At 55.9% G+C, this 27,031-nt stretch overlaps 2 protein-coding genes across 2 annotated transcripts in view; one reads left to right on the plus strand and one right to left on the minus strand.

Moving 5' to 3' along the window:
- LOC139240075 (brevican core protein-like) overlaps positions 1-7,502 on the minus strand; it is an 88,965-nt gene extending 81,463 nt beyond the window's left edge. The window contains 1 exon segment of the mRNA XM_070868449.1: positions 7,367-7,502. Coding sequence (XP_070724550.1) covers positions 7,367-7,502 — 136 coding nt within the window.
- An 81-nt stretch (positions 7,503-7,583) lies between these two features.
- LOC139240076 (myocyte-specific enhancer factor 2D homolog) overlaps positions 7,584-27,031 on the plus strand; it is a 43,272-nt gene continuing 23,824 nt past the window's right edge. The window contains exons 1-4 of the mRNA XM_070868450.1: positions 7,584-7,772; positions 12,149-12,368; positions 16,672-16,728; positions 21,671-21,843. Coding sequence (XP_070724551.1) covers positions 7,584-7,772; positions 12,149-12,368; positions 16,672-16,728; positions 21,671-21,843 — 639 coding nt within the window. The remainder of the gene's footprint in view (positions 7,773-12,148; positions 12,369-16,671; positions 16,729-21,670; positions 21,844-27,031) is intronic.

Here is a 27,031-nt window from a genome sequence, read left to right on the forward strand (position 1 = left end):
GGGAGTGAGAGAGAGTGGGGTACGGGGAGTGAGAGGGAGCGGGGTACGGGGAGTGAGCGCAGAGCTCTGCGGAACGCCCAGTTCCCAGGCACGGAGCGGTTCGCTGTCGGAGACGCGGATCTCTGACCACGGGCAGTGGCGGTTCAGCGTTCGATGACGCTGCCGCGCTCAGCTAACGGAGCGGATCGGGGCGGCCTCGTAAGACGAGTACGCGGGGCTGTCAGAGAGCGAGGGCGCTGGAGAGCTTGGTCACAGCTTAGCTCGAACCGGCTCGGTGCCTTGACACAGATTGGATCGGATTGGAAAAGCTGGAGCGGTCCTTTAACCTTATCCCCTGGTAATTCTCACAGAGGTCACTGATGAATCCTTCGCCGGCCGACTTCCGTCCTCCCGAACCTTCAAACTCCTCCGAAACTCCCTCTGGCCCCGTGTCCGGACCCACTCGCCCATCGCCCGCTGACCCGCCTCGCTTTACAATTCTCGCCCTCGTGTGCCGCTCCGTTAGCGGGATTGACCCGTCCCGGTGACCTCCCTCCTCCGACCCTTCATCACTCCCCCCGTCCCGAACACCGCAGCCCTCCGACCCTGCCCTCCCGAGCATACCCCCTCGACCCTCGACCCTCGCCCCACCATCGGCGGACGTACCTTCAGCTGCCGGGGCCCCCGAGCTCTGGAACTCCCTCCCGAGAAATCTCCGCCTCGACAGCCACAACTTGTTGTTATACCCTGTCTTTAACGTAGTAACACGGCGCTACCCAGCAGCGATTATCCGGCAATATTTGACCCCGAGCCACGTAAGGAGATATCAGGACAGGTGACCAACAGCTGGGTCACAGAGGGAGAGGTTTTAAGGAGCGTCTTAAAGGAGGAGAGAGAGGCGGAGAGGTTTAGGGAGGGAGTTCCAGCCCCTACACCCCTCCCTATCTCTGTAACCCCCTCCAGCCCCTACACCCCTCCCTATCTCTGTAACCTCCTCCAGCCCCTACACCCCTCCCTATCTCTGTAACCCCCTCCAGCCCCTACACCCCTCCCTATCTCTGTAACCCCCTCCAGCCCCTACACCCCTCCCTATCTCTGTAACCTCCTCCAGCCCCTACACCCCTCCCTATCTCTGTAACCCCCTCCAGCCCCTACACCCCTCCCTATCTCTGTAACCTCCTCCAGCCCCTACACCCCTCCCTATCTCGGTAACCTCCAGGCCCTACACCCCTCCCTATCTTTGTAACCTCCAGCCCCTACACCCCTCCCTATCTCGGTAACCTCCTCCCGCCCCTACACCCCTCCCTATCTCTGTAACCCCCTCCAGCCCCTACACCCCTCCCTATCTCTGTAACCCCCTCCAGCCCCTACACCCCTCCCCGAGATCTCTGCGCTCCTCCAATTCTGTCCTCTTGCCCATCCCCCGATTTCCATCGCTCCACCATCGGTGGCCGTGCCTTCAGCTGCCTGGGGCCCCAAGCTCTGGAACTCCCTCCCTAAACCTCTCCGCCTCTCTTTCTCTCCAACCCCAATTGATAGACCTTTGGATCCGACGGGAATCAAGGAGCCTGTGGTCTCGTGTGGCGAGGGGGAGTTGCTGAAGATCAGCCGCGATCTGATCGAGTGGGGCCACGCAGGCCGGGAAAGTTCCCAACACCATCCCCGGTCAAACCCGCCGAGCTCAACTGGGGCGCTGTGGTTGGCCTCAGGACCCCTGCGCTGGGAGAGCAGGGGGAAATCATCCAGGTTTGCCGCTCGTGATTCCTGCGTAGCAAAAGAAAGAAATAACTTGCATTCATAGTGTGCCCCACTGTCGGAGGTGTTTCAGATGAGACGTTAAACCGAGGCCCCGTCTGCCCTCTCTGGTGAAAGTTAAAGCACATGGGATTGGGGGTAGTGTGCTGATGTGGATTGAGAACTGGTTGTCAGACAGGAAGCAAAGAGTAGGAGTAAATGGGTACTTTTCAGAATGGCAGGCAGTGACTAGTGGGGTACCGCAAGGTTCTGTGCTGGGGCCCCAGCTGTTTACATTGTACATTAATGATTTAGATGAGGGGATTAAATTCAGTATCTCCAAATTTGCGGATGACACTAAGTTGGGTGGCAGTGTGAGCTGCGAGGAGGATGCTATGAGGCTGCAGAGCGACTTGGATAGGTTAGGTGAGTGGGAAAATGCATGGCAGATGAAGTATAATGTGGACAAATGTGAGGTTATCCACTTTGGTGGTAAAAACAGAGAGACAGACTATTATCTGAATGGTGACAGATTAGGAAAAGGGGAGGTGCAACGAGACCTGGGTGTCATGGTACATCAGTCATTGAAGGTTGGCATGCAGGTACAGCAGGCGGTTAAGAAAGCAAATGGCATGTTGGCCTTCATAGCGAGGGGATTTGAGTACAGGGGCAGGGAGGTGTTGCTACAGTTGTACAGGGCCTTGGTGAGGCCACACCTGGAGTATTGTGTACAGTTTTGGTCTCCTAACTTGAGGAAGGACATTCTTGCTATTGAGGGAGTGCAGCGAAGGTTCACCAGACTGATTCCCGGGATGGCGGGATTGACCTATCAAGAAAGACTGGATCAACTGGGCTTGTATTCACTGGAGTTCAGAAGAATGAGAGGGGACCTCATAGGAACATATAAAATTCTGACGGGACTGGACAGGTTAGATGCAGGAAGAATGTTCCCAATGTTGGGGAAGTCCAGAACCAGGGGTCACAGTCTAAGGATAAGGGGTAAGCCATTTAGGACCGAGATGAGGAGAAACTTCTTAGAAACATAGAAACATAGAAAAGAGGTGCAGGAGTAGGCCATTCGTCCCTTCTAGCCTGCACCGCCATTCAATGAGTTCATGGCTGAACATTCAACTTCAGTACCCCATTCCTGCTTTCTTGCCATACCCCTTGATCCCCCTAGTAGTAAGGACTACATCTAACTCCTTTTTGAATATATTTAGTGAATTGGCCTGAACAACTTTCTGTGGTAGAGAATTCCACAGGTTCACCACTCTCTGGGTGAAGAAGTTCCTCCGCATCTCGGTCCTAAATGGCTTACCCCTTATCCTTAGACTGTGACCTCTGGTTCTGGACTTCCCCAACATTGGGAACATTCTTCCTGCATCTAACCTGTCTAACCCCGTCAGAATTTTAAATGTTTCTATGAGGTCCCCTCTCATTCTTCTGAACTCCAGTGAATACAAGCCCAGTTGATCCAGTCTTTCTTGATAGGTCAGTCCAGCCATCCCGGGAATCAGTCTAGTGAACCTTCGCTGCACTCCCTCAATAGCAAGAATGTCCTTCCTCAGGTTAGGAGACCAAAACTGTACACAATATTCCAGGTGTGGCCTCACCAAGGCCCTGTACAACTGTAGCAACACCTCCCTGCCCCTGTACTCAAATCCACTCGCTATGAAGGCCAACATGCCATTTGCTTTCTTCACCGCCTGCTGTACCTGCATGCCAACCTTCAATGACTGATGTACCATGACACCCAGGTCTCTTTGCACCTCCCCTTTTCCTAATCTGTCACCATTCAGTTAATAGTCTGTCTCTCTGTTTTTACCACCAAAGTGGAAACCTCACATTTATCCACATTATACTTCATCTGCCATGCATTTGCCCACTCACCTAACCTATCCAAGTCGCTCTGCAGCCTCATAGCATCCTCCTCGCAGCTCACACTGCCACCCAACTTAGTGTCATCCACAAATTTGGAGATACTACATTTAATCCCCTCGTCTAAATCATTAATGTACAATGTAAACAGCTGGGGCCCCAGCACAGAACCTTGCGGTTCCCCACTAGTCACTGCCTGCCATTCTGAAAAGTCCCCATTTACTCCTACTCTTTGCTTCCTGTCTGACAACCAGTTCTCAATCCACGTCAGCACACTACCCCCAATCCCATGTGCTTTAACTTTGCACATTAATCTCTTGTGTGGGACCTTGTTTCCTACGTATTCCTCCCAAACTCCAAAAGTACTTTATTGGCGGTAAAGGGCTTTGGGACATTCTGAGGTTGTGCCAGGCGCTGTAAAAACGCAAGAATTCTTTCATCTTTTCTGCGTGTTTCATACCCGATTGAGGTGACCAGGCCTCCCCCTTCACAAGTAGAGCAGGTACTTTCCGATCGTGTCCGTGTGTGTGTACGGGTAAGTAAGGCAAGGTTTGCACAATCTCCTCACTGGAGCCCTGGATACTAATCCTTGATTGTCTCACTCGATCTCTGAAGGCAGTCACGCATTGTGCTTTAATTGCAAATTAAGGGTGTGACCCAGAGATGTCAAGTGGGGTATGTGATAATTACTGTGCTGACAGGGCCTGTTATCCGAGCAGTCTGCACTGATCCCTACAACACACAGAGAATACCTCACCACACGCATTATCCCAGGGACCAGCTAGGTCACACCGCACATTATTTTATCGACAAATATCCTTCCTGAATTTATTTAAAAACAGCATTAACTTCGCATAAACACAGAGCTGGTCCACCCATAGAATCCCAATGGACCCAAACCCCTTCCCATTCACTCCCACTGTACACAATCCCAATGGACCCAAACCCCTTCCCATTCACTCCCACTGTCCACAATCCCAATGGACCCAAACCCCTTCCCATTCACTCCCACTGTACACAATCCCAATGGAACCAAACCCCTTCCCATTCACTCCCATTGTCCACAATCCCAATGGACCCAAACCCCTTCCCATTCACTCCCACTGTATACAATCCCAATGGACTCAAACCCCTTCCCATTCACTCCCACTGTACACAATCCCAATGGACCCAAACCCCTTCCCATTCACTCCCACTGTACACAATCCCAATGGACCCAAACCCCTTCCCATTCACTCCCACTGTACACAATCCCAATGGACCCAAACCCCTTCCCATTCACTCCCACTGTCCACAATCCCAATGGACCCAAACCCCTTCCCATTCACTCCCACTGTACACAATCCCAATGGAACCAAACCCCTTCCCATTCACTCCCATTGTCCACATTCCCAATGGACCCAAACCCCTTCCCATTCACTCCCACTGTCCACAATCCCAATGGACCCAAACCCCTTCCCATTCACTCCCACTGTACACAATCCCAATGGACCCAAACCCCTTCCCATTCACTCCCACTGTATACAATCCCAATGGACTCAAACCCCTTCCCATTCACTCCCACTGTACACAATCCCAATGGACCCAAACCCCTTCCCATTCACTCCCACTGTACACAATCCCAATGGACCCAAACCCCTTCCCATTCACTCCCACTGTCCACAATCCCAATGGACCCAAACCCCTTCCCATTCACTCCCACTGTACACAATCCCAATGGACCCAAACCCCTTCCCATTCACTCCCACTGTCCACAATCCCAATGGACCCAAACCCCTTCCCATTCACTCCCACTGTACACAATCCCAATGGAACCAAACCCCTTCCCATTCACTCCCATTGTCCACAATCCCAATGGACCCAAACCCCTTCCCATTCACTCCCACTGTCCACAATCCCAATGGACCCAAACCCCTTCCCATTCACTCCCACTGTACACAATCCCAATGGACCCAAACCCCTTCCCATTCACTCCCATTGTACACAATCCCAATGGACCCAAACCCTTCCAACCATAGTACCCCTCCGACAGTGCGGCACTCCCTCAGTACCGCCCCTCCGACAGTGCGGCCCTCCCTCAGTACTGCCCCTCCGACAGTGCGGCGCTCCCTCAGTACTGCCCCTCCGACAGTGCGGCGCTCCCTCAGTACTGCCCCTCCGACAGTGCGGCGCTCCCTCAGTACTGCCCCTCCGACAGTGCGGCGCTCCCTCAGTACTGCCCCTCCGACAGTGCGGCGCTCCCTCAGTACTGCCCCTCCGACAGTGCGGCGCTCCCTCAGTACTGCCCCTCCGACAGTGCGGCGCTCCCTCAGTACTGCCCCTCCGACAGTGCGGCGCTCCCTCAGTACTGCCCCTCCGACAGTGCGGCGCTCCCTCAGTACTGCCCCTCCGACAGTGCGGCGCTCCCTCAGTACCGCCCCTCCGACAGTGCGGTGCTCCCTCAGTACTGCCCCTCCGACAGTGCGGCGCTCCCTCAGTACTGCCCCTCCGACAGTGCGGTGCTCCCTCAGTACTGCCCCTCCGACAGTGCGGCGCTCCCTCAGTACTGCCCCTCCGACAGTGCGGTGCTCCCTCAGTACTGCCCCTCCGACAGTGCGGCGCTCCCTCAGTACTGCCGTGGGGTGTGAGTTGAGGGCTCTAGAGTGGGTCTTGAACCCAGGCGAAAGTGATACCAGCTGAGCCACAAACTGCAGCTGGTACAGGGCTCAATGCATCCTCCCCCTTCACTCTCCCACCCCAGCATTTGATTTTGCTCGTGGCTTTTCATGAAGGCCCATGGCCCTTTAACCAGCTGAGCGGCCGATTATCGACATTACTGAAGCGGAACAGATCGTAACCAGACCGACAGGTTTCTGGGCGTTTGAGTCAGTGTTTGGGAGGGATTGCCCCGGGTTCTTGTTTCCTGCTGGATTAGTGTCAGCTGTTACTCACTGGGAAACACTTGAGCACAAAAACTCCAGGCCGACCCTCCCAGTGCAGTACTGAGGGAGTGCCGCACTGTCGGAGGGGCAGTACTGAGGGAGTGCCGCACTGTCGGAGGGGCAGTACTGAGGGAGCACCGTACTGTCGGAGGGGCAGTACTGAGGGAGTGCCGCACTGTCGGAGGGGCGGTGCTGAGGGAGCGCCGCACTGTCGGAGGGGCAGTACTGAGGGAGCCCCGCACTGTCGGAGGGGCAGTACTGAGGGAGCACCGCACTGTCGGAGGGGCAGTACTGAGGGAGTGCCGCACTGTCGGAGGGGCAGTACTGAGGGAGCGCCGCTCTGTCGGAGGGGCGGTACTGAGGGAGTGCCGCACTGTCGGAGGGGCGGTACTGAGGGAGTGCCGCACTGTCGGAGGGGCGGTACTGAGGGAGTGCTGCACTGTCGGAGGGGCAGTACTGAGGGAGCCCCGCACTGTCGGCGGGGCAGTACTGAGGGAGCCCCGCACTGTCGGAGGGGCAGTACTGAGGGAGCCCCGCACTGTCGGAGGGGCAGTACTGAGGGAGCCCCGCACTGTCGGAGGGGCAGTACTGAGGGAGCCCCGCACTGTCAGAGCTACCCACTTTCGGATGAGACATTAAACCGAGGCCCTGTCTGCCCCCTCGGGTGGATGTTGAAGATCCCGGGGCCAGTATTCGAAGAACAGCAGGGGGAGTTCTCCCCGACATTCCCACCTCAATAAACCCCATCCGAAACGAAACGATTGGTGAATCATTTCATCGCTGTGTGTGTGTGTGTGTGTGTGTGTGTGGGAGCTTGCTGTGCACAAATGGGACTGCCGCGTTTGCCACATTACCACAGTGGGCGACGATCCCGGTTGGCTGCAGGACCACACAGGGCTGCAAGGATCCCGTGCAGTCAGCTATTCGATGGGGAAAGCGTGCATTCACGGCCTTTGCAATGTCCCGCTCGGCCCGTCGGAGGCCCGACATCGGGCCTGACACGGTTCGGGAGGGCCTGAGTTGGTGAACAATGTTGGACAATCTCAAGTCCTCTCGCAGGGAGAAGAGGTTATGGGCGCACAGAGTACGATTTGCGGTAACGTTGTCCCGTTGCTGCCGCAGACACTGAAGAAGAAGGGATTCAACGGATGTGACAGCCCAGAGCCAGACACCGAGGACCCAAACGAGCCGAGCGCTTTCATGGAAGACAAGTACCGGAAGGTTAATGAGGACATCGACATTTTGTTCAAAAGATACGGGGTGAGTACCTCCCCTTTCACTGTTCCGCCAGGGGCGTCCCTCTCTCCGTGATTACTGCTCCAGACCGGGGCAACTAACTGGAACGTAGGAACAGGAGGCTATTCAGCCCCTCGAGCCTGTTGCACAGGAACAGGAGGAGGCCCATTCAGCCCCTCGAGCCTGTTACACTGGAACAGGAGGAGGCCCATTCAGCCCCTCGAGCCTGTTACACAGGAACAGGAGGAGGCCCATTCAGCCCCTCGAGCCTGTTACACAGGAACAGGAGGAGGCCCATTCAGCCCCTCGAGCCTGTTGCACAGGAACAGGAGGAGGCCCATTCAGCCCCTCGAGCCTGTTACACTGGAACAGGAGGAGGCCCATTCAGCCCCTCGAGCCTGTTACACAGGAACAGGAGGAGGCCCATTCGGCCCCTCGAGCCTGTTACACAGGAACAGGAGGAGGCCCATTCAGCCCCTTGAGCCTGTTACACAGGAACAGGAGGCCATTCAGCCCCTCGAGCCCGTTACACAGGAACAGGAGGAGGCCCATTCAGCCCCTCGAGCCTGTTACACAGGAACAGGAGGCCATTCAGCCCCTTGAGCCCGATACACAAGAACAGGAGGAGGCCCATTCAGCCCCTCGAGCCTGTTACACAGGAACAGGAGGAGGCCCATTCAGCCCCTCGAGCCTGTTACACAGGAACAGGAGGAGGCCCATTCAGCCCCTCGAGCCTGTTACACAGGAACAGGAGGAGGCCCATTCAGCCCCTCGAGACTGTTACACAGGAACAGGAGGAGGCCCATTCAGCCCCTCGAGCCTGTTACACTGGAACAGGAGGAGGCCATTCAGCCCCTCGAGCCTGTTACACAGGAACAGGAGGAGGCCCATTCAGCCCCTCGAGCCTGTTACACAGGAACAGGAGGAGGCCCATTCAGCCCCTCGAGCCTGTTACACAGGAACAGGAGGAGGCCCATTCAGCCCCTCGAGCTTGTTACACAGGAACAGGAGGAGGCCCATTCAGCCCCTCGAGCCTGTTACACAGGAACAGGAGGAGGCCCATTCAGCCCCTCGAGCCTGTTACACAGGAACAGGAGGAGGCCCATTCAGCCCCTCGAGCCTGTTACACAGGAACAGGAGGAGGCCCATTCAGCCCCTGGAGCTTGTTACACAGGAACAGGAGGAGGCCCATTCAGCCCCTCGAGCCTGTTACACAGGAACAGGAGGAGGCCCATTCAGCCCCTCGAGCCTGTTACACAGGAACAGGAGGAGGCCCATTCAGCCCCTCGAGCTTGTTACACAGGAACAGGAGGAGGCCCATTCAGCCCCTCGAGCCTGTTACACAGGAACAGGAGGAGGCCCATTCAGCCCCTCGAGCCTATTACACAGGAACAGGAGGAGGCCCATTCAGCCCCTCGAGCCCGTTACACAGGAACAGGAGGCCATTCAGCCCCTCGAGCCTGTTACACAGGAACACGAGGCCCATTCAGCCCCTCGTGCCTGTTACACAGGAACAGGAGGAGGCCCATTCAGCCCCTCGAGCCTGTTACACAGGAACAGGAGGAGGCCCATTCAGCCCCTCGAGCCTATTACACAGGAACAGGAGGAGGCCCATTCAGCCCCTGGAGCCTGTTACACAGGAACAGGAGGAGGCCCATTCAGCCCCTCGAGCCCGTTACACAGGAACAGGAGGCCATTCAGCCCCTCGAGCCTGTTACACAGGAACACAAGGCCCATTCAGCCCCTCGTGCCTGTTACACAGGAACAGGAGGAGGCCCATTCAGCCCCTCGAGCCTGTTACACAGGAACAGGAGGAGGCCCATTCAGCCCCTCGAGCCTGTTACACAGAAACAGGAGGAGGCCCATTCAGCCCCTCGAGCCTGTTACACAGGAACAGGAGGAGGCCCACTCAGCCCCTCGAGCCTGTTACACAGGAACAGGAGGAGACCCATTCAGCCCCTCGAGCCTGTTACACAGGAACAGGAGGAGGCCCATTCAGCCCCTCGAGCTTGTTACACAGGAACAGGAGGAGGCCCATTCAGCCCCTCGAGCTTGTTACACAGGAACAGGAGGAGGCCCATTCAGCCCCTCGAGCCTGTTACACAGGAACAGGAGGAGGCCCATTCAGCCCCTCGAGCTTGTTACACAGGAACAGGAGGAGGCCCATTCAGCCCCTCGAGCCTGTTACACAGGAACAGGAGGAGGCCCATTCAGCCCCTCGAGCCTATTACACAGGAACAGGAGGAGGCCCATTCAGCCCCTCGAGCCCGTTACACAGGAACAGGAGGCCATTCAGCCCCTCGAGCCTGTTACACAGGAACACGAGGCCCATTCAGCCCCTCGTGCCTGTTACACAGGAACAGGAGGAGGCCCATTCAGCCCCTCGAGCCTGTTACACAGAAACAGGAGGAGACCCATTCAGCCCCTCGAGCCTGTTACACAGGAACAGGAGGAGGCCCACTCAGCCCCTCGAGCCTGTTACACAGAAACAGGAGGAGACCCATTCAGCCCCTCGAGCCTGTTACACAGGAACAGGAGGAGGCCCATTCAGCCCCTCGAGCCTGTTACACTGGAACAGGAGGAGGCCATTCAGCCCCTCGAGCCTGTTACACAGGAACAGGAGGAGGCCCATTCAGCCCCTCGAGCCTGTTACACAGGAACAGGAGGAGGCCCATTCAGCCCCTCGAGCCTGTTACACAGGAACAGGAGGAGGCCCATTCAGCCCCTCGAGCCTGTTACACAGGAACAGGAGGAGGCCCATTCAGCCCCTCGAGCCTGTTACACAGGAACAGGAGGAGGCCCATTCAGCCCCTCGAGCCTGTTACACAGGAACAGGAGGAGGCCCATTCAGCCCCTCGAGCCTGTTACACAGGAACAGGAGGAGGCCCATTCAGCCCCTCGAGCCTGTTACACAGGAACAGGAGGAGGCCCATTCAGCCCCTCGAGCCTGTTACACAGGAACAGGAGGAGGCCCATTCAGCCCCTCGAGCCTGTTACACAGGAACAGGAGGAGGCCCATTCAGCCCCTCGAGCTTGTTACACAGGAACAGGAGGAGGCCTATTCAGCCCCTCGAGCCTATTACACAGGAACAGGAGGAGGCCCATTCAGCCCCTCGAGCCCGTTACACAGGAACAGGAGGCCATTCAGCCCCTCGAGCCTGTTACACAGGAACACGAGGCCCATTCAGCCCCTCGTGCCTGTTACACAGGAACAGGAGGAGGCCCATTCAGCCCCTCGAGCCTGTTACACAGAAACAGGAGGAGACCCATTCAGCCCCTCGAGCCTGTTACACAGGAACAGGAGGAGGCCCACTCAGCCCCTCGAGCCTGTTACACAGAAACAGGAGGAGACCCATTCAGCCCCTCGAGCCTGTTACACAGGAACAGGAGGAGGCCCATTCAGCCCCTCGAGCCTGTTACACAGGAACAGGAGGAGGCCCATTCAGCCCCTCGAGCCTATTACACAGGAACAGGAGGAGGCCCATTCAGCCCCTGGAGCCTGTTACACAGGAACAGGAGGAGGCCCATTCAGCCCCTCGAGCCCGTTACACAGGAACAGGAGGCCATTCAGCCCCTCGAGCCTGTTACACAGGAACAGGAGGAGGCCCATTCAGCCCCTCGAGCCTGTTACACAGGAACAGGAGGAGGCCCATTCAGCCCCTCGAGCCTGTTACACAGGAACAGGAGGAGGCCCATTCAGCCCCTCGAGCCTGTTACACAGAAACAGGAGGAGGCCCATTCAGCCCCTCGAGCCTGTTACACAGGAACAGGAGGAGGCCCACTCAGCCCCTCGAGCCTGTTACACAGAAACAGGAGGAGACCCATTCAGCCCCTCGAGCCTGTTACACAGGAACAGGAGGAGGCCCATTCAGCCCCTCGAGCCTGTTACACAGAAACAGGAGGAGGCCCATTCAGCCCCTCGAGCCTGTTACACAGGAACAGGAGGAGGCCCATTCAGCCCCTCGAGCCTGTTACACAGAAACAGGAGGAGGCCCATTCAGCCCCTCAAGCCTGTTACACAGGAACAGGAGGAGGCCCATTCAGCCCCTCGAGCCTGTTACACAGGAACAGGAGGAGGCCCATTCAGCCCCTCGAGCCTGTTACACAGGAACAGGAGGAGGCCCATTCAGCCCCTCGAGCCTGTTACACAGGAACAGGAGGAGGCCATTCAGCCCCTCGAGCCTGTTACACAGGAACAGGAGGAGGCCCATTCAGCCCCTCGAGCCAGTTTGTGAGAGCTTGCTGTGCGCAAATTGGCTGCCGCGTTTCCCACAGTACAACAGTGACCGCACTCCGAAAGTACTTCATTGGCTCTAAAGCGCGTTGAGGCGTCCGGTGGCTGTGACAGGCGCTATCTAAACGCAAGTCTTTCTTTCTGCCCTCCCTTCCCCTCCGTTCAGTCGACCATGCCGCCTCCCAACTTCACCATGCCCGTGACCATCTCGGTGGGCAACCAGAACACCTTGTCCTACAGCAACCCCAGCTCCTCGCTGGTCAGCCCCTCGCTGGTGACCACCTCGCTGACCGACTCCAGCCTCCTCAGCCCGCAGCCGTCGGCGATGCGGAGGAACACGGTCTCTCCCGGCATTCCCTCGAGGCCTCCGAGCGCCGGGAACCCAGGTAAGGCCACCTCGTCTGTCCCTGTCCCCTCTCCCCCCCCCCCCCCCCCAGGCCCAGTTACCTCTCCCTCCTGTATTTACGATGGTACAGCTTGGAATCACAAACTGGAGTAGCCCCGGAGCGGAGCAGGAGCGGAGCGGGTAGCGAAGGGGATCCGAGCCATTTCCTCGCGGGGTGAAACAGCGATTTACTGGCATTTCTCGACATGCAGCACACCGTGTTCACTGCTCGCGGTACCGTCTGCTCTGCACTGGGGAGACCCAGCGGCGACTGGGGCGACCATTCGGTCCGTGAGCGTGACCCACCCCCCCCCCCGAGCTCCCGGCGGCCTGTCACTTTAATCCCCCTCCTCCACTCCCCCTCTGACCCCTCTGTCCTCGGCACCCGACACTGCTCCAGGGAAGCTCCACGTAAGCTGCAGGGACAGCACCTCATCTTCGGTTCAGACACTGTACAGACTTCCGCACTCAACATCGAGTTCAGCAATTCCACACCAGAGCCCCTGCCCATATTGTTCGATAAAACCCCCGCTCCTTTTTGTTTCTCGTTCCCAGGGCAGCTAGCGATGATTCACCACCCATCGGGACTCGTCTTCCCTTTCCCAACTCCTCCCGTCACCTTCTTCATTTCTGCCCATCGTCCCGTTGGTCTCTCTAATCTCTCCTGCCTCCCACCCGATCACACACCTCCCCTTTCGAACATACATCAGAAATAGGAGCAGGAGTCGGCCATTCGGCCCCTCGAGCCTGCTCCGCCATTCAATACGATCATGGGCTGATCCGATCCTGGACTCAGCTCCACTTCCCCGCCCGCTCCCCATAACCCTTCACTCCCATATCGCTCAAAAATCTGTCTATCTCCACCTTAAATATATTCAATGACCCAGCCTCCACAGCTCTCTGGGGCAGAGAATTCCACAGATTTACAACCCTCTGAGAGAAGAAATTCCTCCTCATCTCAGTTTTAAATGGGCGGCCCCTTATTCTGAGACCATGCCCCCTAGTTCTAGTCTCCCCCATCAGTGGGAACATCCTCTCTGCATCCACCTTGTCAAGCCCCCTCATAATCTTATACGTTTCGATAAGATCACCTGAATTCCAATGAGTAGAGGCCCAACCTCCTCAACCTTTCATAGAAACATAGAAAATAGGTGCAGGAGTAGGCCATTCGGCCCTTCGAGCCTGCACCACCATTCAATATGATCATGGCTGATCATTCCCTCAGTACTCCTTTCCTGCTTTCTCTCCATACCCCTTGATCCCTTTAGCCGTAAGGGCCATATCTAACTCCCTCTTGAATATATCCAATAAACTGGCCTCAACAACTCTCTGCAGCAGGGAATTTCACAGGTTCACAACTCTCTGAGTAAAGAAGTTTCTCCTCATCTCAGTCCTAAACGGCCTGCCCCTTATCCTAAGACTGTGTCCCCTGGTTCTGGACTTCCCCAATATCGGGAACATTCTTCCCACATCTAGCCTGTCCAGTCCAGTCAGAATCTTATATGTTTCTATGAGATCCCCTCTCATCCTTCTAAACTCCAGTGAATACAGGCCCAGTTGATCCAGTCTCTCCTCATATGTCAGTCCTGCCATCCCGGGAATCAGTCTGGTGAACCTTCGCTGCACTCCCTCAATAGCAAGAACGTCCTTCCTCAGATTAGGAGACCAAAACTGAACACAATATTCCAGGTATGGCCTCACCAAGGCCCTGTACAACTGCAGTAAGACCTCCCTGCTCCTATACTCAAATCCCCTCGCTATGAAGGCCAACATACCATTTGCCTTCTTCACCGCCTGCTGTACCTGCATGCCAACTTTCAATGACTGATGAACCATGACACCCAGGTCTCGTTGCACCTCCCCTTTTCCTAATCTGCCGCCATTCAAATAACATTCTGCCTTCGTGTTTTTGTCCCCAAAGTGGATAACCTCACATTTATCCACATTTATGCCATGTATTTGCCCACTCGCCTAACCTGTCCAAGTCACCCTGCAGCCTCTTAGTGTCCTCCTCACAGCTCACACCGCCACCCAGCTTAGTGTCATCTGCAAACTTGGAGATATAACACTTGATGTATATTGTAAAGAGCTGGGGTCCCAGCACTGAGCCCTGCGGCACCCCACTAGTCACTGCCTGCCATTCTTAAAAGGATCTGTTAATCCCGACTCTCTGCTTCCTGTCTGTCAACCAGTTCTCTATCCACATCAGTACATTACCCCCAATACCATGTGCTGTGATTTTGCACACCAATCTCCTGTATGGGACTTTGTCAAAAGCCTTTTGAAAGTCCAAATACACCACATCCATTGGTTCTCCCTTGTCCACTCTGCTAGTTACATCCTCAAAAAATTCCCGAAGATTTGTCAAGCATGATTTCCCTTTCATAAATCCATGCTGACTTGGACCAATCTTATCAGTCCTTTCCTCATAAGTCAACCCCCTCATCTCCGGGATCAACCGAGTGAACCTTCTCTGAACTGCCTCCAAAGCAAGTATATCCTTTCGTAAATATGGAAACCAAAACTGCACGCAGTACTCCAGGTGTGGCCTCACCAATACCCTGTATAACTGTAGCAAGACTTCCCTGCTTTTATACTCCATCCCCTTTGCAATAAAGGCCAAGATTCCATTGGCCTTCCCTCTTGTTCTCCCCTCCTCCTTTCGCTGTCCCCTGCACTCCCTCAAGAAGCAGTTTCATCTCGAAGTTTTCCTGTTCTGATGACGGGTCACAGACCCGAAGCGTTAACTCTGTTTCACTCCCCACAGATGCTGCCCGACCCGCTGAGATTTCCAGCATTGTCTGATTTAATTGCAAAGGGGATGGGGTATAAAAGCAGGGAAGTCTTGCTCCAGTTATACAGGGTATTGGTGAGGCCACACCTGGAATACTGCGTGCAGTTTTGGTTTCCATATTTACGAAATGATATACTTGCTTTGGAGGCAGTTCAGAGAAGGTTCACTCGGTTGATCCCGGAGATGAGGGGGTTGACTTATGAGGAAAGGTTGAGGAGGTTGGGCCTCTACTCACTGGAATTCAGGTGATCTTACCGAAACGTATCAGATTATGAGGGGGCTCGACAAGGTGGATGCAGAGAGGATGTTTCCACTGATGGGGGAGACTAGAACTAGGGGGCATGGTCTCAGAATAAGGGGCCGCCCATTTAAAACTGAGATGAGGAGGAATTTCTTCTCTGAGGGTTGTAAATCTGTGGAATTCTCTGCCCCAGAGAGCTGTGGAGGCTGGGACATTGAATATATTTAAGGTGGAGATCGACAGATTTTTGAGCGATAAGGGAGTGAAGGGTTATGGGGAGCGGGCGGGGAAGTGGAGCTGAGTCCATGATCGGATCAGCCATGATCGTATTAAATGGCGGAGCAGGCTCGAGGGGCTGAATGGCCGACTCCTGCTCCTATTTCTGATGTGGTGATGTATTCCAGCATGCGCAGTATTTAGCTTTTCGATGTGGAATGGTGACAGATTAGGAAAAGGGGAGGTGCAACGAGACCTGGGTGTCATGATACATCAGTTATTGAAAGTTGGCATGCAGGTACAGCAGGCAGTGAAGAAGGCAAATGGTATGTTGGCCTTCATAGCGAGAGGATTTGAGTATAGGAGCAGGGAGGTCTTACTGCAGTTGTACAGGGCCTTGGTGAGGCCTCACCTGGAATATTGTGTTCAGTTTTGGTCTCCTAATCTGAGGAAGGACGTTCTTGCTATTGAGGGAGTGCAGCGAAGGTTCACCAGACTGATTCCAGGGATGGCTGGACTGACATATGAGGAGAGACTGGATCGACTGGGCCTTTATTCACTGGAGTTTAGAAGGATGAGAGGGGATCTCATAGAAACATATAAAATTCTGACGGGACTGGACAGGTTAGATGCAGGAAGAATGTTCCCGATATTGGGGAAGTCCAGAACCAGGGGTCACAGTCTAAGGATAAGGTGTAAGCCATTTAGGACCGAGATGAGGAGAAACTTCTTCACTCAGAGAATTGTGAACCTGTGGAATTCCCTACCACAGAAAGTTGTTGAGGCCAGTTCGTTGGATATATTCAAAAGGGAGTTAGATGTGGCCCTTACGGCTAAAGGGATCAAGGGGTATGGAGAGAAAGCAGGAAAGGGGTACTGAGGGAATGATCAGCCATGATCATATTGAATGGCGGTGCAGGCTCGAAGGGCCGAATGGCCTACTCCTGCACCTATTCTCTATGTTTCTATGGAAGGGTTGTGGTGTGTCTCTGTGAATGCACGGGGCTGGGTTGCTACAGTGCTAACTCTGCCTGTGCTCTCTTCACCCTCCAGGTGCGCTGATGGGAACCGAGCTCTCCACAACTAACGGAGGATGTCCCAGCCCTATCGGTAAGTCCTCGAGTGTGGGTGGGTGTGTGTGCCGCGATATCTCAGCTACTGTTCCCTCGACGGCAGAAGGTTAAGGGGGCGATCAGTTCCAGGCGTTTGAGATGATTGACGGGTTCGATAGTGTAGCGATATACGTCTGCGCACTGGGTCCGTGCAGCAGAGCAGGTCTCCAGTCGTCCTGGTTAACCCTTGCCACTGGATCAAGACCTCGTTCTGTCAAGCACTTGTCCCTGTGTAACAGGCTCGAGGGGCTGAATGGGCCTCCTCCTGTTCCTGTGTAACAGGCTCGAGGGGCTGAATGGGCCCCCTCCTGTTCCTGTGTAACAGGCTCGAGGGGCTGAATGGGCCTCCTCCTGTTCCTGTGTAACAGGCTCGAGGGGCTGAATGGGCCTCCTCCTGTTCCTGTGTAACAGGCTCGAGGGGCTGAATGGGCCTCCTCCTGTTCCTGTGTAACAGGCTCGAGGGGCTGAATGGGCCTCCTCCTGTTCCTGTGTAACAGGCTCGAGGGGTTAAACGGCCTCCTCCTGTTCCTGTGTAACAGGCTCGAGGGGCTGAATGGGCCTCCTCCTGTTCCTGTGTAACAGGCTCGAGGGGTTAAACGGCCTCCTCCTGTTCCTGTGTAACAGGCTCGAGGGGCTGAATGGGCCTCCTCCTGATCCTGTGTAACAGGCTCGAGGGGCTGAATGGCCTCCTGTTCCTGTGTAACAGGCTCCAGGGACTGAATGGGCCTCCTCCTGTTCCTGTGTAACAGGCTCGAGGGGCTGAATGGGCCTCCTCCTGTTCCTGTGTAACAGGCTCGAGGGCTGAACGGCCTCCTCCTGTTCCTGTGTAACAGGCTCGAGGGGCTGAATGGGCCCCCTCCTGTTCCTGTGTAACAGGCTCAAGGGGCTGAATGGGCCTCCTCTTGTTCCTGTGTAACAGGCTCGAGGGGCTGAATGGCCTCCTCCTGTTCCTGTGTAACAGGCTCGAGGGGCTGAATGGGCCTCCTCCTGTTCCTGTGTAACAGGCTCGAGGGGCTGAATGGGCCTCCTCCTGTTCCTGTGTAACAGGCTCAAGGGGCTGAATGGGCCTCCTCCTGTTCCTGTGTAACAGGCTCGAGGGGCTGAATGGGCCTCCTCATGTTCCTGTGTAACAGGCTCGAGGGGCTGAATGGGCCTCCTCCTGTTCCTGTGTAACAGGCTCGAGGGGCTGAATGGGCCTCCTCCTGTTCCTGTGTAACAGGCTCGAGGGGCTGAATGGGCCTCCTCCTGTTCCTGTGTAACAGGCTCGAGGGGCTGAATGGGCCTCCTCCTGTTCCTGTGTAACAGGCTCGAGGGGCTGAATGGGCCTCCTCCTGTTCCTGTGTAACAGGCTCGAGGGGCTGAATGGGCCTCCTCCTGTTCCTGTGTAACAGGCTCGAGGGGCTGAATGGGCCTCCTCCTGTTCCTGTGTAACAGGCTCGAGGGGTTAAACGGCCTCCTCCTGTTCCTGTGTAACAGGCTCGAGGGGCTGAATGGGCCTCCTCCTGTTCCTGTGTAACAGGCTCGAGGGGTTAAACGGCCTCCTCCTGTTCCTGTGTAACAGGCTCGAGGGGCTGAATGGCCTCCTGTTCCTGTGTAACAGGCTCCAGGGACTGAATGGGCCTCCTCCTGTTCCTGTGTAACAGGCTCGAGGGGCTGAATGGGCCTCCTCCTGTTCCTGTGTAACAGGCTCGAGGGCTGAACGGCCTCCTCCTGTTCCTGTGTAACAGGCTCGAGGGGCTGAATGGGCCCCCTCCTGTTCCTGTGTAACAGGCTCAAGGGGCTGAATGGGCCTCCTCTTGTTCCTGTGTAACAGGCTCGAGGGGCTGAATGGCCTCCTCCTGTTCCTGTGTAACAGGCTCGAGGGGCTGAATGGGCCTCCTCCTGTTCCTGTGTAACAGGCTCGAGGGGCTGAATGGGCCTCCTCCTGTTCCTGTGTAACAGGCTCAAGGGGCTGAATGGGCCTCCTCCTGTTCCTGTGTAACAGGCTCGAGGGGCTGAATGGGCCTCCTCCTGTTCCTGTGTAACAGGCTCAAGGGGCTGAATGGGCCTCCTCCTGTTCCTGTGTAACAGGCTCGAGGGGCTGAATGGGCCTCCTCCTGTTCCTGTGTAACAGGCTCAAGGGGCTGAATGGCCTCCTCCTGTTCCTGTGTAACAGGCTCGAGGGGCTGAATGGGCCTCCTCCTGTTCCTGTGTAACAGGCTCGAGGGGCTGAATGGGCCTCCTCCTGTTCCTGTGTAACAGGCTCAAGGGGCTGAATGGCCTCCTCCTGTTCCTGTGTAACAGGCTCGAGGAGCTGAATGGGCCTCCTCCTGTTCCTGTGTAACAGGCTCGAGGGGCTGAATGGGCCTCCTCCTGTTCCTGTGTAACTGGCTCGAGGGACTGAATGGGCCTCCTCCTGTTCCTGTGTAACAGGCTCGAGGGGCTGAACGGCCTCCTGTTCCTAAGTGCCCACACAGCCCCTGTACCTAGTAAATCGCACCAAGGCGCTCCCCAGGAACGTTAGCAGATAAAATATGACACCGAGCCACACAAGACGATATTAGGGGCAGGTGACCAAAAGCTGTGTCAAAGAGGTGGGTTTTAAGGAGCGTCTTACAGGAGGAGAGAGACGGAGAGGTTTAGGGAGGGAGTTCCAGAGCTTGGGGCCCAGGCAGCTGAAGGCACGGCCACCGATGGTGGAGAGATGGAAATCGGGGGATGCTCAGGAGGGCAGAATTGGAGGAGGGCAGAGCAGCCAAGGGGTGAGTGAAGGAGCGAGGCGGAACGTGCAGTGGGGCAAAGCCGCAGCAGAGGGATATCCATACGGACACAGACTGGAAGGACAATGGGAAGGTGATTTAATGAGCGGTGTTGTAGCGGGGGGAGAGTCTGAGGGGGCGAGGGGCGAGCGAGTGGTGTTGGGCTGTGTGCTGACCATACCCAGTCACTGCCAGCAGGGATCAATATCCCAAACACAGTGCTGGGCCACAGTACCCCATCCCTGGGGAGTTAGAGACAGCACACGAGGAAAGACTTGCAATTATAACGGCACCTTCAGGATGCGCGTGTGCGTCTGTGTGTGTGCGTGCGTGTGTGCGTACACGCACGTGAGTGTGTGTACACACGTGTGTGTGTGTGTGTTTACATGCATGTCTATGTGCGTGTCTACACAGGTGTGTGTCTGTGTGCGTGCGTGTGTGTCTGTGCGCGTCCCTACACGCGTGTGCCTGTGTGCGCGTCCCTACACGTGTGTGTGTGTGTCACGACACGCGTGTGCCTGTGCGCGTCCCTACACGCGTGTGCCTGTGCGCGTCCCTACACGCGTGTGCCTGTGTGCGCGTCCCTACACGCGTGTGTGTCTGTGTGTGCGTGTCTACACACATGTGTCTGTGTGCGTGTCTACACACACGTGTCTGTGTGCCTGTCTGTATGTCTGCCTGCGTGTGCCTGTGTGCGTGCACAAATGACTGTGTATCTGTCTGTGTGTGCCTGTATGTCTTCATCTGTGTGTGCGTGTGTCTGTGTGTGTGCGGGCTCACGTGTGTGTGTCTACGTCTGCTTCAGCAATTGATGGAAGACAACCAGCTTCAGGCCCTGAGACCTGCCTTGTAGTGGAACCTGCTCCCACAGCGACTGGGCCCCTTTCCCGTCTCGGTTCCCGGGCGGACTCTGAGATTCCCTCCTGTACAAGCTGCGGCGAGGGCGGGGAGAGGGGAATGAGTCACCCCAGGAGGGTCGCGGGTTCCCGTGTGATGGGAACGAGCAGGCCGGGCCTACGTGGAAAGGCTGTGCCTGTTCTCAGCCGCGGCCTGCCTGCGACGAGGGCTCGTGCCTGCCGGGAGCACAGAATGTCAGCACTGACGTCACCCGGCATTCCTGGGATGTTTGTAACTGGAGTGTGCACTCGGTCTGGCTCCCACCCCCGGCACTGCCTGAGGGAACTCGAGGCCCTTCCCCCCCACCCCCAGCTCTCCGCACACGACTTGGTCCTCAGTGATTGCTGCTCCATCCTTCAATTCACCTCGACACCCCTCCCTATCCTTATAAACAGCCCCCCCCCCCAACCTACACCCCTCCCTATCTCTGTAACCTCCTCTAGCCCCTACACCCCTCCCTATCTCTGTAACCTCCTCCAGCCCCTACACCCCTCCCTATCTCTGTAACCTCCTCCAGCCCCTACACCCCTCCCTATCTCTGTAACCTCCTCCAGCCTCTACACCCCTCCCTATCTCTGTAACCTCCTCCAACCCCTACACCCCTCCCTATCTCTGTAACCTCCTCCAGCCCCTACACCCCTCCCTATCTCTGTAACCTCCTCCAACCCCTACACCCCTCCCTATCTCTGTAACCTCCTCTAGCCCCTATACCCCTCCCTATCTCTGTAACCTCCTCCAGCCCCTACACCCCTCCCTATCTCTGTAACCTCCTCCAGCCCCTACACCCCTCCCTATCTCTGTAACCTCCTCCAGCCCCTACACCCCTCCCTATCTCTGTAACCTCCTCCAGCCCCTACACCCCTCCCTATCTCTGTAACCTCCAGCCCCTACGACCCCCCCCTATCTCTGTAACCTCCTCCAGCCCCTACACCCCTCCCTATCTCTGTAACCTCCAGCCCCTACGACCCCCCCCCCCCCCGCCCGCCCCCCGAGATCTCTGCACTCCTCTAATTCTGCCCTGCTGACCATCCCTGATTATAATCACTCCACCATTGGTGGCCGTGCCTTCAGCTGCCTGGGCCCCAAGCTCTGGAACTCCCTCCCTAAACCTCTCCGCCTCTCTCTCCTCCTGTAAGACGCTCTCTCCGAGCCAGCTTGTGCCCACCTCTCCCTCACCTCACAGCTGACCGTGCTCCCTGTCTTGTGCCCACCTCTCCCTCGCCCCACAGCTGACCGTGCTCCCTGTGTTGTGCCCACCTCTCCCTCGCCCCACAGCTGACCGTGCTCCCTGTGTTGTATCCGCAGGAAACGGTTACATTAACCCGCGGGGATCACCGGGGCTCCTGTCCACCGCCGTTCTCAGCAAACCGATGTCGCCGAAATCGCCGCCGCCTGTCACCCAGCTCAGCCTCGGCAACAACCGCAAACCCGACCTCCGGGTCATCACCTCACAGAGCAAGGGCATGATGGGCACACTGGTGAGTACAACAGGGAATAGCAGCTTTACTCTGTATCTAACCCCCTGTACCTGCCCTGGGAGTGTTTGATGGGACAGTGTAGAGGGAGCTTTACTCTGTATCTAACCCCCTGTACCTGCCCTGGGAGTGTTTGATGGGGACAGTGTAGAGGGAGCTTTACTCTGTATCTAACCCCGTGCTGTACCTGCCCTGGGAGTGTTTGATGGGACAGTGTAGAGGGAGCTTTACTCTGTATCTAACCCCCTGTACCTGCCCTGGGAGTGTTTGATGGGACAGTGTAGAGGGAGCTTTACTCTGTATCTAACCCCCTGTACCTGCCCTGGGAGTGTGTGATGGGACAGTGTAGAGGGAGCTTTACTCTGTATCTAACCCCGTGCTGTACCTGCCCTGGGAGTGTTTGATGGGACAGTGTAGAGGGAGCTTTACTCTGTATCTAACCCCCTGTACCTGCCCTGGGAGTGTTTGATGGGACAGTGTAGAGGGAGCTTTACTCTGTATCTAACCCCCTGTACCTGCCCTGGGAGTGTTTGATGGGACAGTGTAGAGGGAGCTTTACTCTGTATCTAACCCCCTGTACCTGCCCTGGGAGTGTTTGATGGGACAGTGTAGAGGGAGCTTTACTCTGTATCTAACCCCGTGCTGTACCTGCCCTGGGAGTGTTTGATGGGACAGTGTCGAGGGAGCTTGATGTTTATATAATTAGAGAAAATCTCGATGGGGAAGTGGGATATTTGGGGACGTGTGCTGTGCAGTAACCGTGTGTCTCCTGCTCTTTCATGCTCTCAGACAGAGGAGGAGCTGCAACTGGTGAGTGCCAAGTGAGACAGATTGATAGCTGGCAGTGCATGGAATCCAGAAACACCCCGGGGATCTGCTCTTTGTCAGCACTCCCTCAGTACTGTCCCTCCGACAGTGCGGCACTCCCTCAGTACTGCCCCTCCGACAGTGCGGCGCTCCCTCAGTACTGCCCCTCCGACAGTGCGGCACTCCCTCAGTACTGCCCCTCCGACAGTGCGGCACTCCCTCAGTACCGCCCCTCCGACAGTGCGGCGCTCCCTCAGTACTGCCCCTCCGACAGTGCGGCACTCCCTCAGTACCGCCCCTCCGACAGTGCGGCACTCCCTCAGTACTGCCCCTCCGACAGTGCGGCACTCCCTCAGTACTGCCCCTCCGACAGTGCGGCACTCCCTCAGTACCGCCCCTCCGACAGTGCGGCGCTCCCTCAGTACTGCCCCTCCGACAGTGCGGCGCTCCCTCAGTACTGCCCCTCCGACAGTGCGGCACTCCCTCAGTACTGCCCCTCCGACAGTGCGGGGCTCCCTCAGTACTGCCCCTCCGACAGTGCGGGGCTCCCTCAGTACTGCCCCTCCGACAGTGCGGCACTCCCTCAGTACTGCCGCTCCGACAGTGCGGGGCTCCCTCAGTACTGCCCCTCCGACAGTGCGGCACTCCCTCAGTACTGCCCCTCCGACAGTGCGGCGCTCCCTCAGTACTGCCCCTCCGACAGTGCGGCACTCCCTCAGTACTGCCCCTCCGACAGTGTGGCACTCCCTCAGTACTGCCCCTCCGACAGTGCGGCACTCCCTCAGCACTGCCCCTCCGACAGTGCGGCACTCCCTCAGTACTGCCCCTCCGACAGTGTGGCACTCCCTCAGTACTGCCCCTCCGACAGTGCGGCACTCCCTCAGCACTGCCCCTCCGACAGTGCGGCACTCCCTCAGTACTGCCCCTCCGACAGTGCGGCGCTCCCTCAGTACTGCCCCTCCGACAGTGCGTCACTCCCTCAGTACTGCCCCTCCGACAGTGCGGCACTCCCTCAGTACTGCCCCTCCGACAGTGCGGCGCTCCCTCAGTACTGCCCCTCCGACAGTGCGGCGCTCCCTCAGTACCGCCCCTCCGACAGTGCGGCGCTCCCTCAGTACCGCCCCTCCGACAGTGCGGCACTCCCTCAGTACTGCCCCTCCGACAGTGCGGCGCTCCCTCAGCTCTGCACTGGGAGTGTCGGCCTGGATTTATGTGCTCAAATCCCTCGAACCCACCACCTTCTGACTCGAGTCACGTGCTGCCCACTGAGCCAAGCTTGATGAGAGCTGCAGGGTTACAGACAACAACCTGGTCTCCTTTACTCGCCCTCCTTCATGCTCCAACTCCGTACAAAGACTCCCTTGAGCCCTTGCTCGCGTCTCGGAATAAATCCATTCACCAGTAGGTGGCAGGTTCACACCACCAACAGTGGAAGGCCCGTGCATTGTGGCAGAGCAAATCGCAAGCAATGAATTCACTTTCAAATGCCGTGACTGTGATAGCGAGAAACATGGCAGCCTTTGCTGCCCTGAGGAGGAGGTCTGGTTAATCTTTCAGCTCACGCTGTTGGTTGCTAACATAAGAAATAGGAGCAGGAGTCAGCCATTCGGCCCCTCGAGCCTGCTCCGCCATTTAATACGATCATGGCTGATCCGATCATGGACTCAGCTCCACTTCCCCGCCCGCACCCCATAACCCTTTATCCCCTTATCGGTTAAGAAACTGTCTATCTCTGTCTTAAATGTATTCAATGTCCCGGCTTCCACAGCTCTCTGAGGCAGCGAATTCCACAGATTTACAACCCTCTGAGAGAAGAAATTCCTCCTGATCTCAGTTTTAAATGGGCGGCCCCTTATTCTAAGACCATGCCCCCTAGTTCTAGTCTCCCCCATCAGTGGGAACATCCTCTCTGCATCCACCTTGTCAAGCCCCCTCATAACCTGATACATTTCGATAAGATCACCTCTCATTCTTCTGAGTTCCAATGAGTAGAGGCCCAACCTACTCAACCTTTCCTCATAAGTCAACCCCCTCATCCCCGAAATCAACCGAGTGAACCTTCTCTGAACTGCCTCCAAAGCAAGTATATCCTTTCATAAATATGGAAACCAAAACTGCACGCAGTACTCCAGGTGTGGCCTCACCAATACCCTGTATAACTGGAGCAAGACTTCCCTGCTTTTATACCCCATCCCATTTGCAATAAAGGCCAAGATACCATTGGCCCTTCCTGATCACTTGCTGTACCTGCATACTAACCTTTTGTGTTTCATGTACAAGTAACCCCCAGGTCCCGCTGTACTGCAGCACTTTGCAATCTTTCTCCATTTAAATAATAACTTGCTCTTTGATTTTTTTACTGCCAAAGTGCATGACCTCACACTTTCCGACATTATACTCCATCTGACAAATTTTTGCCACTCACTGAGCCTGTCTCTGTCCTTTTGCAGATTTTTTGTGTCCTCCTCACCCATTGTTTTATCTCCCATCTTTGTATCGTCAGCAAACTTGGCTACGTTACACTCAGTCCCTTCTTCCAAGTCGTTAATATAGATTGTAAATAGTTGGGGTCCCAGCACTGATCCCTGCGGTACTCCACTGTTACTGTTTGCAACCCGAGAATGAACCATTTATCCCCACTCTCTGTTCTCTGTTAGTTAGCCAATCCTCTATCCATGCTAATATATTACCCCCAACCCCGTGAACTTTTATCTTGTATAGTGTGTGGGAGTCACGGCAGCCAATTTGCGCACATCAAGATCTCACACACAGCAATGTGATAATGACCCGGATCGTCTGTTTTAGTGATGTTGGTCGAGGGATGAATATTGGCCCCAGGACACCGGGGAGAACTCCCCTTGCTCTTCTTCCAGTAGTGGCCCCGGGATCTTTTACATCCACCCGAGAGGGCAGACGGGGCCTCGGTTTAATGTACCGCCCCTCCGACAGTGCGGCGCTCTGCATTATCTTGACTGAGAAAGTGTTTAAGCCGTTTTTCTGGTCATTATCACATTGCTGTGTGTGGGAGCTTGCTGTGCACAAATTGAGCTGCCGCGTTTCCCACATTACAACAGTGAGCACACTCCAAAAGTACTTCACTGGCTGTGAGGCGGTTTGGGACGTCCGGTGGTGAAAGTTGTAATTAAAATGGAACATAGGAACAGGACGAGTCCCTCGTACCTGCTCCTCCATTGAATTAGATCGTGGCTGATTGGTGTCTTAACTTCATCTGCCTACATTGCTACCGTAACCCAGCTATATGGAGACCAGAACTGTGCACAGTGCTCCAAGTGTGGTCTAACCCAGGTATATGGAGACCAGAACTGTGCACGGTGCTCCAAGTGTGGTCTAACCCAGGTATATGGAGACCAGAACTGTGCACGGTGCTCCCAGTGTGGTCTAACCCAGGTATATGGAGACCAGAACTGTGCACGGTGCTCCAAGTGTGGTCTAACCCAGGTATATGGAGACCAGAACTGTGCACGGCGCTCCAAGTGTGGTCTAACCCAGGTATATGGAGACCAGAACTGTGCACGGTGCTCCAAGTGTGGTCTAACCCAGGTATATGGAGACCAGAACTGTGCACAGTGCTCCAAGTGTGGTCTAACCCAGGTATATGGAGACCAGAACTGTGCACAGTGCTCCAAGTGTGGTCTAACCCAGGTATATGAAGACCAGAACTGTGCACGGTGCTCCAAGTGTGGTCTAACCCAGGTATATGGAGACCAGAACTGTGCACAGTGCTCCAAGTGTGGTCTAACCCAGGTATATGGAGACCAGAACTGTGCACAGTGCTCCAAGTGTGGTCTAACCCAGGTATATGGAGACCAGAACTGTGCACAGTGCTCCAAGTGTGGTCTAACCCAGGTATATGGAGACCAGAACTGTACACAGTGCTCCCAGTGTGGTCTAACCCAGGTATATGGAGACCAGAACTGTGCACGGTGCTCCAAGTGTGGTCTAACCCAGGTATATGGAGACCAGAACTGTGCACAGTGCTCCAAGTGTGGTCTAACCCAGGTATACAGAGACCAGAACTGTGCACGGTGCTCCAAGTGTGGTCTAACCCAGGTATATGGAGACCAGAACTGTGCACAGTGCTCCAAGTGTGGTCTAACCCAGGTATATGGAGACCAGAACTGTGCGCAGTGCTCCAAGTGTGGTCTAACCCAGGTATATGGAGACCAGAACTGTGCACGGTGCTCCAAGTGTGGTCTAACCCAGTTATATGGAGACCAGAACTGTGCACAGTGCTCCAAGTGTGGTCTAACCCAGGTATATGGAGATCAGAACTGTGCACGGTGCTCCAAGTGTGGTCTAACCCAGGTATATGGAGACCAGAACTGTGCACAGTGCTCCAAGTGTGGTCTAACCCAGGTATATG

This window comes from Pristiophorus japonicus, chromosome 30 (genome assembly GCF_044704955.1).
Source record: "Pristiophorus japonicus isolate sPriJap1 chromosome 30, sPriJap1.hap1, whole genome shotgun sequence".
Taxonomy (NCBI): Eukaryota; Metazoa; Chordata; class Chondrichthyes; family Pristiophoridae; genus Pristiophorus; species Pristiophorus japonicus.